The 11,289-nt window shown below is 57.0% G+C and overlaps 2 protein-coding genes across 2 annotated transcripts in view; one reads left to right on the plus strand and one right to left on the minus strand.

Annotated features, from left to right (window-relative positions):
• The window catches only part of CHGG_08765 (uncharacterized protein), a gene marked incomplete at both ends in the record, with an annotated part of 7,951 nt that extends 6,002 nt beyond the window's left edge, over nucleotides 1–1,949 (minus strand). The window contains 2 exons of the mRNA XM_001226691.1: nucleotides 464–1,673; nucleotides 1,751–1,949. Of these exons, the coding sequence (XP_001226692.1) occupies nucleotides 464–1,673; nucleotides 1,751–1,949 (1,409 nt within the window). The remainder of the gene's footprint in view (nucleotides 1–463; nucleotides 1,674–1,750) is intronic.
• A 4,011-nt stretch (nucleotides 1,950–5,960) lies between these two features.
• Nucleotides 5,961–9,651, plus strand: CHGG_08766 (uncharacterized protein; the record flags this gene model as incomplete). The annotated part of the gene is made up of 2 exons (XM_001226692.1): nucleotides 5,961–8,245; nucleotides 8,352–9,651. 2 exons carry the CDS (start codon nucleotides 5,961–5,963, stop codon nucleotides 9,649–9,651), a joined length of 3,585 nt encoding a protein of 1,194 aa, XP_001226693.1.
• Between the last annotated feature and the right edge of the window lie 1,638 nt (nucleotides 9,652–11,289).

Genomic DNA, 11,289 nt, shown 5'->3' on the forward strand with positions numbered 1-11,289 from the left:
GGAGTCGTCTCGAGCGGGATGTGTACGGAGCGACGCTGGTAGTGTGCGTAGAGATGAGTGAGTGCGTGTCAGATCTCGCCGAGAGACCGGCGAAGAGGGTGCTGTTACGTTAGGGTGCGATATCCATGCCGAGATGGTTCGTATTCCTGGGGAGAATAAAGGCGTTAAAAGGGTTTAAAAGGGTTTGAAGGTGGGTGGAAAGGGAGGGAGGGTCTACCGGCAGAGTGGACAACACGATAGTGTCGCACACACGAGGCGACATTCAGCACCAGCCTGTCGCTGAACTCATCCGTCAGGCTGGGCCGATCGAAGCTCTCTGAGGCGTAGGCGTTGACGAACACCAAACATGGAGTCGGGTGTTGACGTAAGGTCGTGGGGTTGTCTCGAGTAAAAATCCCAGCGTAGGATGCCCCTGTCCTTGGTGATGCGATCCTGCAGAGCTTGGAAGGGAGAGATGACGTACGGCGGCGTGTTTCCCCCCGAGCCGCCCGCGGTGACGAGCGTGCCATTGAAGGTGTTCCAGCCAAAATTCTCGTCGTAGGCGCCGCTGTACCGGTCGCGGTTTTGCCAGGGGCCGGCTTTGACGGTGGCGTCGTAGCCGTAGATGCAGAGGAACTTGGGTTTCTTGAACGGCAGGGTGTTGTTGACGTTCTTCACGAGGACTGTGCCAGCCGCACCAATCTCTTCGATCAGGTTAGCGTGGTCTCCACGGACATCAACAGGGAAGTGCTTTTGTAGGTTGTCATAGATGGCCGGCGGCGGGTAGGCATTCTCTTGGCCGAGATAGTACCACGGCGCCAGGATGCGCGTGACCATGTCGCTGATACGCTCCTCAGTCACAGACCCATTGTTCACAGCTTCCACCAGATGATCACCCCAGAAACCGGCCCCGGGCATGACAAGGTCCAGGCCGGCATTGGCCGAGGCTACGCCAGACATCTGGCCATCCCAGTCACTAACAACAAAGCCCTCAAAGCCGAGCTCCGTTTTGAGTATCCCGTTCAGCAGCTTCGAGTTCTGACACGCGTACGAGTGGTTGGCCCGCTGGTAGCTGCACATGACAGCGCCGGCCCCCTCACGCAACGCGTCCATAAAGGGGAAGACGTATAATTCGTGCAGAGTCCGATCGTCGACGTTGGCACTGATGGCATCGCCCATGGGGCCCCACCTGCGGCGGAACTCCTGCTCATTCAGCAACCAGTGTTTGGGCGTGGCAATGACGCCGGCCTCCTGGATACCTCGGGTGATGGCACCCATGCCGGCGCCAGCCAAATAGGGGTCGTTACTTAGACCCTCCCAGTTCCGGCCGCCCTTGGCGACGCGGCCGAGCGGACCAGCGACGGGACCCAGGGCGACATGGATGCCCTTTCCGTGGTACTCGTTTCCAAGTGCCTGGCCGTAGCGGTACATGAGATCTCTGTCGAAGGTGGCTGCCAGATGAATGCCGGCAGGGAAGGCCGACACGAACTCTTGTCCGCGGATGCCCGAGGGCCCATCGGCGAAGCAGAGAGAGGGGATGCCCAACCGCGGCACCTCGCCCGTGTTGCCTACGCAGGGGCCGGGCCAGCCCCGGGTGATGTTTACTTTCTCCTCGACTGTCATGCGCGACACTATATCCCGTGCATGGCCGTAAGCGAGAGACCACCGGCCATTTGTGGAGCCATTGCCGGTTGCTTCGGTGTTCGGAGCCGCGTTAGCGTGCCGGCGCATGGACATTCATCGGGCCTTGATGTTTGGGATAAAACCTTACGAGACGGGTAAACCGGAGGACTCCGGCCATAATACGGAAGCTCTGATACTCCAGAGCCCGTTTGCAGTGAGCATGCGGCACAAAGAAGTGTGGCAGCCGTAGCTTTCTTGGTGCTGAGAACTGCCTGCTCTGAACCTGGGCTAGAGAAACGCCGGAACTTCCGGGGCAACAGATCCAAGGCGCTTTTGAGAAGCTCCATGGCGGTTTGGATGTGTTTTTTTTCTTATGTTTTACTTGCCTGTGCCGAGTCAGTCGGCAGAGCAGTGGCGATTCCCGGTCAGAGTATTAAATAATAATATTTCCGCTCGCTATTAGATGGGATGTTGTTGGTTTCCCGGTCGCGGGAACCCGACAGCCTGGATGCGTCGTGGGCCTATTACCGCCTGTTTGGCTCTTTGCCGGGATTGGGAATTGTTGGGGGTGCATGGGGGTTAGCATGACATACGAATACCCAAGTTGACGTGGTGTGGTTGGCCCCAACTTTGCTCCCCCGCCATTTCTGAGACGAGGCAACAAGAGGCATCGCTGTTCCCCTGACCCCAGATGTTCATCCCGACTCGCTCTCACAAATACAGACTTAGGACGAACTTGTGGATGCTGTGTTATGCAAACCATATTTTTGAGCCACAGCGGTTGCTCCCGTGTCGGCCTGCCTGACTCGTCGGTCCGGGCTCGATTTAGCTGGGCAAGCACTGTCCTGAGCACCAAAATTTCGCCGAGAGAAATCTGTTCCACCACCTTCGAATTGCCAATCAATGAAAAGCCGGAAAGCGTTGAAACGATCGGAGAATATTGTGCGGGATGATGATCGTGCCGTGCGCCTCATCCAGGAGAGGAAAATGCTGGGCTTGTGTGGGCGGCTTGCTTTTCGCGTCTCATCTTTCCAGCCGAGCTGCCAAATCCGGGTTGCGCCAAACCCCAAAAGTCCCCTTTTCACTCGAGACTCGGTGAGACAAGCGGCCACGAATCGCGCGTTTTTGTTGTTATTGAGAGAGAGAAAAACGAGACGCCCACCGGTGTTGATCTGCATCTGTGAGTCGAATCGAACGCGAAAGTGTTTTTGGTTCGACACAAATCGACTCCCTTGCATTCCCTTCTCACGTTCCTCTTGTCCTTCCGTTCGGATGTTTCGGCCAGCACCGTAAGTGCAACGGAGCGTCCGCGGCAGCAAACGGTGGGATGAGGTTGCACCGGATGAACTTCTCGAACAACGGCCCGGCGCCCTTGTCTCCGTGATCAGCAACCGGCCGCCCAACTTCAACAAATTTTCGCAGGCCATCAACATCCAGACCGCGAAGAGGTGATGATCCATCCCTTGTTCGTCTTTTCCCGTTGCTATCTGCCCCGCCAGCCATCCCGCTAATTACCAAAGAGACGGAAATTGCCCAGGATATTGCCACGAGGCGAGGATCCATCGCCAGGCTTCAGCCCTGAGGGAAAGTCCAACCTAGCATCTCCGATTGCGCATGACAATGAATGGTTTGCGGGTTTTCTTGGCTTTGTGGTACTCGAATACTTGCGGTGCGGAGTACTTCCTTGTTCAGCTGAGCTAGGGAGAGTGATGCCTTCGATGCGGGACCTGCAGTGGCCCAAAACAAGGCCAAGCTGTCAAAACTGAGTCCAACCGATGTCATCTCCAAACGCAGGAGAGAATAACAAAGGCGCTTACCATGCGCTGGCAAGCAGTAACAAACCCGAACTCACTCGTCTCTCTTGCTTTTCCTGCAATTATCAAACCTGGATTTGTGTGTTGCTGCGTGAAGAGGGGACCCACGCTTTGCGCAGTGGTCTCGTTCAGATCTCTCATCTCGGGTGCTAGTCTACAAACGGTTAAGCCTCAGGAACAGCTACCTGATTGGCTCGCGGAACCCATTATCGACCCGTGTGGGTGGGAAGGAGCCCGGGACATGGGTGCATGGAGGGGAATGAGGGGTGTGACTAATGCCAGGGCCAGCGGATATCGACCGGGATAGCGGTCCGTTCCCACGAGCGAGAGTTGCGAGGAGGGGGATTTGCCCAGTAGCCTGCTTGCACACACAGTCGCACATGGCATTCGTAATCAGCGCGAGAATGATGCTTTTTTTTTTTTTTTTTTTTTATTAGTTATAGATATGTGGACGCAGGGAGAAAGTCCTCTTCCTTTTGGCCTGTCAGGGGCTCCATCAACTTTTGAAGCCCAAAGCTCAAACAGCGCTCTTGTCACGAGGGCCCAATCGGATGTGCAGCTCAACCCGAAAATTAAAAGCACTATTCGTCCAGGCCTCTCGCGCCATGGCCACCGGATGCAACCGCCCACCGGTCGCCTGCGTTCGTAGTGTGCATCCATACAACCGTGTGAAAACCGTCGTCTGTTTGGAGTAATGGATGAGATGTCAGGGGCAAACGCGCAAAGCGCTGGCTTGATGTCGACTTCCCCGCCACATCAAAAGGAGAACCCCGCGGCTGGCGGGGAAAGAAGCATCCATGCAGGCGGCGCAGTTAAAGGGGATGCGTCAGAGCCGAATCCTCCATCCATCCAGCCTGTGACACTTGAACACATCATAGGGGCGCGTTTTCAGATGGCCCAAACCCCCCGTTGCTTTCGTGTGGGGACGGGAAGGGGGCCTCGGTGCCCTCCGACCCGATTCCGAAGCCCGTCAAGACTCGGCCCATTGAGCAAACGCCAACCGGAGCGAGGACGTAAGGGGAAGCGAGCACAGGCGGGCAATGCAGGTACCGGATGCACGATGTCAGGGCGGGAAACTTGGTGCCGCCAGACCTGCAGATGCAGGTCTGATCTGACGCTGGCACTTTCACGACTGCCGACGCAGCAAAAAAATAAAACAAAAGGAGAAGGATAGCAATGCTTAGAAACGATGAAGAAAGCCGGGAGGAATTCGATGCGCTAGTTCGGAAACCGTGTGAGCATATTTCGAAGCTGCAGTTGCGTCCAAAACGACACAGGCTGCTGGCCACTCGGCTTCTCCTCCGTTTCCGCAACTTTTCTTCTTTTCCCCTTCCCCCTTCCCCCTTCCCCTGTCCAGGTGCCGCGTTTTGGTCTCCATTCCAAACACCACCCCACTGCCGTTATTGGACAAGCATTGGCCAATCCGGGGGGTCCATGGTCAGGAATTCGCTGCAACCCCTTTGATCCTAGCTCGGCCTCCACTCTTTTGCGGGCGTGCGCGCCTGGCCTGAGAAAGGCTCGCCCTCTCTCCATTTCCTTCCCCAGGCCCAAAATCTCATGCCATTCGCATCCCACGGCCGACTTCTCGATTTTACACTCCGCCCTCCAACCGGCCTTGTCGTTCTTTTGGCCATTCCCTATCGTTCACTTCGTACACTCGTTTTACGTTTTCGGTTTTACCCACCCGTGACCACAGCTTTCGACTCGAATCGAATTCTACAAGTCGACCAACGAAATCGGCCAACGTCCGCCCGACGCACTCCCTGAACTCGCGAAAAAACGCTACGCCGATATTATCCTCGAGTCCTCGATTCCCAGAGCCAGGCTATCGGTGGAACGCCATATACAAGCGACCCGTTACCGCCACCAGCTCCCAGGTTTCTTTGCAGGAAAGCATTCGCGGGAGCGTGCAGCATCACAGTGTGGCAGTTGGCGGGGCCCCCGTATCGGTCTCAGACCAGCATCCGAAGCCGCTGCGATCATATGCACCGAGCGTCTCTGGGGAATCTTTGAGACGAACTCCTGGCCTCTGCTTTACGGGATAGAGTGGATACCAGTTCCTGGGAAGCTTGGATATTCGCCCCTGGTATGTCTCCCTGACTCGACCTATTTTCGTGGTCAGCCCAAAACCACGTCTGAAGATTTCTCGGTGTCCCCTTTCATGTTGATATCACAAATCATGTCGTGGGCTTGCAGCGCGCATGCAGGAGCTCAGGCTGCGTCACGCCAACGCGGCCGAGAGCTCGTGTTGCGGCGTTGAGCCTCGCTGCCCTGTTACACGACTTCAATGCCGTTTCCAACACATGACGCTGCATGTATATCCGATGGGTGCTGACTGCTGTCACAGACCAATTGTTTGGAACCCTCTTTTCTTTTTCGGCACAGATGCCGAGGTGAATATTGTTCAGTATCGTCCGGCACTTCACCCATGACATCGTCACAACTTTGATCTCGACACGACGATTTGCCGAACAACCCGCCTTGGCAACTGTGCTCAGTCCGGTATTAGTCGATGCCGCAGTTTGACACAACTTTACCGCCAAGATGAATCGGTTTAGAACGAAGAAGCGGGCGAAGGACGACCTTGCCGCCGGCCGCTCGAGCGAAGATTCGGAGCAATCCTCGCTCTCCTTTTTCCGCAAGGGCAAGAAGTCGCAGCAAGAAGAAGTGAAGAAGGAAATCGACTTGTCCAACGCCCTCCCCACCAATGACGATTTCCGCACGAGCTTATTGATGAACAACTTGTCCGCGCGGTTTTCCATGTTGAGAGAGCAGGATGACCCCAATACCAAGATCGGCAAGGCTAGTGACGACAGTGTTCTTTTTACAAAACGCCAGTCAAAATTGGCCGACTTTGGCTTTGGCGCCGGCGCTGGATTATCCGACATTGCCGAGGTCGAATCTGTCAGGGGCCCCAATCTCCTTCGCACAACTTCGGTGGCCTCTGACGATCCGGATTCTGCGAATGGCGGGAGCGTCCTCACACGTTCCAGGCCAACAGAAGGCAACGTGCTCTTTGGCGGGAGGCAAAAAATTTATAAGATACCGGCGGCCTCTGGAGGTGGAATGAGCGGTCGAGCGGTTTATGAGGAGGATGTTGCCATGTCGGCGTTCCAGCGTTGGAGGCAGACGGAGAGGGACCGAACATTGGATGGTCTGAACGGGACTCGATCAGATGAGGCCGAGGAAGAGCCGCACACTCGGTCTGAGTCCCCACCCCCAATGAGTTACCGCCGCAAGCGCGAAACGACATCGACCACCTCATCCAACTCTGTCATGGCTCGGAACTCCACGGCAGCCACGTCCGTCACTTCGCAAGCGGCCGGTGCCGCTAAGGACTCGCAACCGGCGCCGAGCGCGCCATCCTCAAGCGTTACTTCAAACATTCCGGAGCGCAGCGTTACTCGAACTCGCAGACTCTACGAACAGGGGTTCAATCAAGACTCTGGCGAGCAACCAGGATCAGTATTGTCACGGATCGAGGCTCTGACACGTCCGCGCCCGTTCGTCACGAGGGCGGCGGACAACAAAGCGTTCCAGTCCGATGGTATCCGGACGATTCTGGCGAAAACGAGTGCCCCGAGCTTAAGGTCCTTGAGCCCGTCAGCCAGCTCCCGGCCGATTGGCGCGTTGGAACTCGGTGCCAGGGCGCAAACCGACCCCAAGAACGACAATCTCGGCGGCTTACCACCGTTGAGCCCACCCGTGAGCGAGACTGGCGAGCAGCCCGGCTTGCCTATTCTCCCGAAGGATGTGGGGGGCATATTCCAGAAGCCGTCGCAACCGTACGACGAGTCCCAGTACGTCCAGCGACAGCTCCAACTTCAGCAGGGCCGAGAAACCCCAACCCAGCGGCATAGAGCGGAAGCGGAATCGAACGGCAGGAACACCCCTGTTTCTGGAGACAACGACACAAAACTGCCCGCTATCGGGGGCCGCCCGCCGGCGCCGAATGCAGCTCTCCCTCCAACCCCCGTTGCCGAGACGGAATCTTCGCAGTCGAATGCGCTCAACCCACCAGGGCTCACCCTGCCAGTGGAGTCTCACATCGAGCGTCCCTCTGATAAAGACCACCCGGCGTTCAGGCAATCTGCGCTACCCATCCCCCCCGCTATGGGTGCCAAATCTAGCACAGAATCCTCGTCCACTTTGAAACCGGAGGTGCCAGTCATTAAATCCCAGAAGCCACCCGCACAAGACTCTCCCACGCTTGGCCCGGCCTCAGGTCTGAGTGGTCTAGTTCGTCAACATCTTCGCACAGAAAGCGTGGAATCTTCGTTGGGTGAGACTGGGTTCGATGCCACCAGCGCAGGATTCCGTTATAACGTTGACGCGAAGTCGCCTTCACTCATGAGTGAATCCGGCCCGGCGCTGAGCCCGTGGCCTTCTTCGGATCAGGATTGGCTTGGTTCACACTCTGGGAACGGCCCGACGGCGGTTCCCGAAGCGTCAGAGGGCGAGAGTCAGCCCAACCGCGAGACATCAGACTCTGGGACGCTTGACCGAACCAGCACGGCGACGGAGGACGAGACGGACGGCTTCGCTAACCAACTCGCCAACGCTCGCCGCCGTGTGAGAGAGAAGTTGACGTCGTATGTCGAGTCGGACAGCAGCAGGGCTACGTCTCCTCTGCTCGTCCCAACCGATTTGCCCACACAAGCTCCGAACGGTCTCGGAATCCTCAAGCCGAAGTCGAGTCGCGGTTCACTCATGGACCGCTCACGTAACGCGGTAACGGGGCAATCCAAGGGTCTCAAAATACTAGGGCTCGGAGCCGCGACCATGAGCACTTCACCGCAGCCCGGTAAACAATCATTTGAGGAAAAGGAGTTCCCCTCTTTGGAGACGATGAAGGAAGAGGTCTCGAGAGGCAACATGCCACCACGGGGTCACAAGATTTCGGATGCCGAGTCAAACAACGAATCGGACACCAAGGACAAGGGACGATGATAGCAATACGCACCCGGGCTTGCGAGCCTTTAGACAAGCTAGGCGAGACCTGCAGAAACGGAAGGAGCTCGAAACGCTTGCCCGACACCAGGCTTCGCAAACGTCACAGTCACCGGAGGAAGCCCAGGAACAGCGTAGCGGCATGCACTCGGCAGCCAGGGTCCCCCGACAGCGGACACCGAGCAGGGAGAGGAGGCCCCCTCCCGTCACTTATAGACAACACCACCCTAGCGACGACCAAAGCTACAGCTCGCCAAATGGAATGAGGCCTTCGGGGGAGCGTTCAAGGAGTGGTTCAGAAACTAGTGCTGGTCGTTCCGGCAGCCGGCCTCCTCGCTTGCGAACCAATACCAACAACGTACCACATGACCAGCTTGGAGCTCCGAATCCCGGGCGACCGATGATGCGCTCCCCCGGCTTGCCCGGGACCGACATCAAAAACTCGCCCGTGATGCCGCCGTATCCGTACCCTAGCCGTGGAGCGCCTTCGCCCGCACACTCACCACACCCCGATCGGCCACCACATCCCGACCGGTCTAGGTCGGCCACGAACCTCGCCTTGCACACCGGACGCCCGGGTTTGGATCCCCATTCCGGTCAGCCGTCCCCCATCTCGCCCATGGGACTGCCCTCGCCAAGCCCTTACGCCGCATCTCCGGTCGGGACTCCCACTTCGTTTGGTCCGCGCCCACGGCTCCAGTCGGCCTCGCAATCACCAGCCTTAGGCCCTGCTAATGGTGCCATGCCCCACCCAATGAGGCGGCCTGTCGACAAGAGGGATATCTCGGAGCCGACGTTCGTGACGTCAACCAGCCGAGTTCCGACAACAACCCTGCCCCAGCACGCAGCGCACTCGCAATACCCTCCACCTCCGACTCAAGCTCCTCCCATGATCCCGGGCAGAGGCACAAGGTCTCGGTCGAACAGTCGTACAGCCGGCCCTGCGCCACCACTGCCCCCCATCAACCCTCGCCGCAGACAAGATTCTCGTCCACGAGCCCCCTACGAAGACACCGAGATGGCGACGCCTCCGCTACCATACGGTACACAGGGAGATAACAACACATCAAGCTTCGACAGCGGGGATGAAGGCGGTGACAAGACGGACCAACGGCGGCGACTTCGGAAAGCACACCCGGACATGCAGGGCCCCGGCTCCAAGCCTTTCTTTGGAAGGTCGAGGGAAAACAGCCCGCCGTTGATGGCCAACGGGCCGTCGGCGGGCCGCTCCGGGGCGAATCAGAGTGCCAACAACGGCATGGCTGTCCCCGGTGGGATGATCTAATGGCGTTTCAGGCAATCTGATCATGGCCATCTACTTTTCCGGTATAGGTACTTGACCATTTCTATTTTTCCTTGCTTTCCTTTTGTCTCTTTCTCGGGTTTATTTTGGTCGGACTAAAAAGGATGGCCGGCGCAGCGCGTGAGGACAGGCGCGGTTCATCGATACCATATGAGGGTTATGAAATTGAGATACCTCTTTTGCACACTGGACTCCTTGGCGCGGATTGGGGAGGTTTCTTCTGTCCTTCCTTATTTTCTCGTTTTTCTCTGTACTACTTCTTTCTTGTAATGGGATTTTAGGCTATTTCACGCTTGGCTTTATTCTGGCATATCTTCCAAAAGTGGGGAGATAATATCCCGCCAGTTTCGATTCTGAGGGCTGCTGTAGCCTGGACGGAGTACGCACGGAGACGGGCTTGCGAGAGGACTTGGGGAGCTGCCTTGGTAGCTGGGCTGCTGCTGGCATCGCGGTTTTGGATTTCAGGGCGGAATTTATCCCTAGGCGCATAAATCTGAAACAAGATCACTTTAACAAGCTGTTATCTCCACTGTGCCTCGGATTTAACACAGGTTTCCGTCTCCGTTAGTAAGGCTCGGTTGAACATGGAGGCGGGTTGACTTCATCCCTGAATTTGTCTTGGGGCATTGTCCAAAGGGGTTCCCAGTGCGAAGGCCGGGGCAGACGGCCCGAGTGACCGAGGTGAGCCGAAGTTCTGCCAAAGCAGCACGGCATGGCAACGGCGATGAGGGGCGGCGGGGGCGGCCCGCTTTTGTTCAAGAGTAAGACACAAACGTGTAACTTCCCCTTCCGGCAACAGACGTGTGAGTGCAAGTGCGAGTGTAAGTGACTGAGGCCGAGCAAAGTTCGGAGTATTTTTGTATATGACGTTGTTTGCCTTTGCCTGGGTGGAGACTGACGACGGGACCGTTGCCAGCACCACGAAGGCATTCAGACTTTTCTCCTTTCGCCAACAACCCATAGTGACTCACGCACTTCCAGTCGAGAAACGGTAACCCAATCAATCCCCAACCGCCAACATGGCTTTCATCCGCCCGTTCAGGCCCGAAGACACGGAGAACGCAAAGCACATCGTACGTCCCTTGAACCCCCCCCTCCCCCATCACCCATCCCCGACCTCCTTACATAAACAAAGCCCCCAAAAGGCCCACGGCAAGAGCGGCCTCCGATACCCAGGACCGAGTTAGCGCTGTCTCCCGCCGCGGCCTTGCCGTTAAGTCGGGTGCGCTGGGTGTCACTTTTTTTCCGCGCCACCGGTGATACCCACCTGAAAACTGTACAGGTCGGTTCCGCTGAGAACCGCCGGATTCCTAACAGCATTCATAGGTACCCGCCATAGGGAAAGCCAACGGTATAGTCACACCTAGCCTTAATGATACCGGTGTATGTCACTAGACTCGGCGAAACTCACGTACCGCATCATGGCCCAAGGGTCCTTGTGTACATACCACTATATGAACCTTGTGTACCGTAGGGAGCTGTGAATGACAGTCAAATATCTACGTTAGATACCCTGATGAACTTGATGCCGTTAGCCCGCGTAACGAGATCCGACGCTACGAGACGAGAGCATCCGGGCCACAGAGTGTGAAGATACCAATCCGTAGGCATCCTTTTGCA

Source organism: Chaetomium globosum, genomic scaffold (genome assembly GCF_000143365.1).
Source record: "Chaetomium globosum CBS 148.51 scaffold_6 genomic scaffold, whole genome shotgun sequence".
In the NCBI taxonomy this organism is placed as follows: domain Eukaryota; kingdom Fungi; phylum Ascomycota; class Sordariomycetes; order Sordariales; family Chaetomiaceae; genus Chaetomium; species Chaetomium globosum.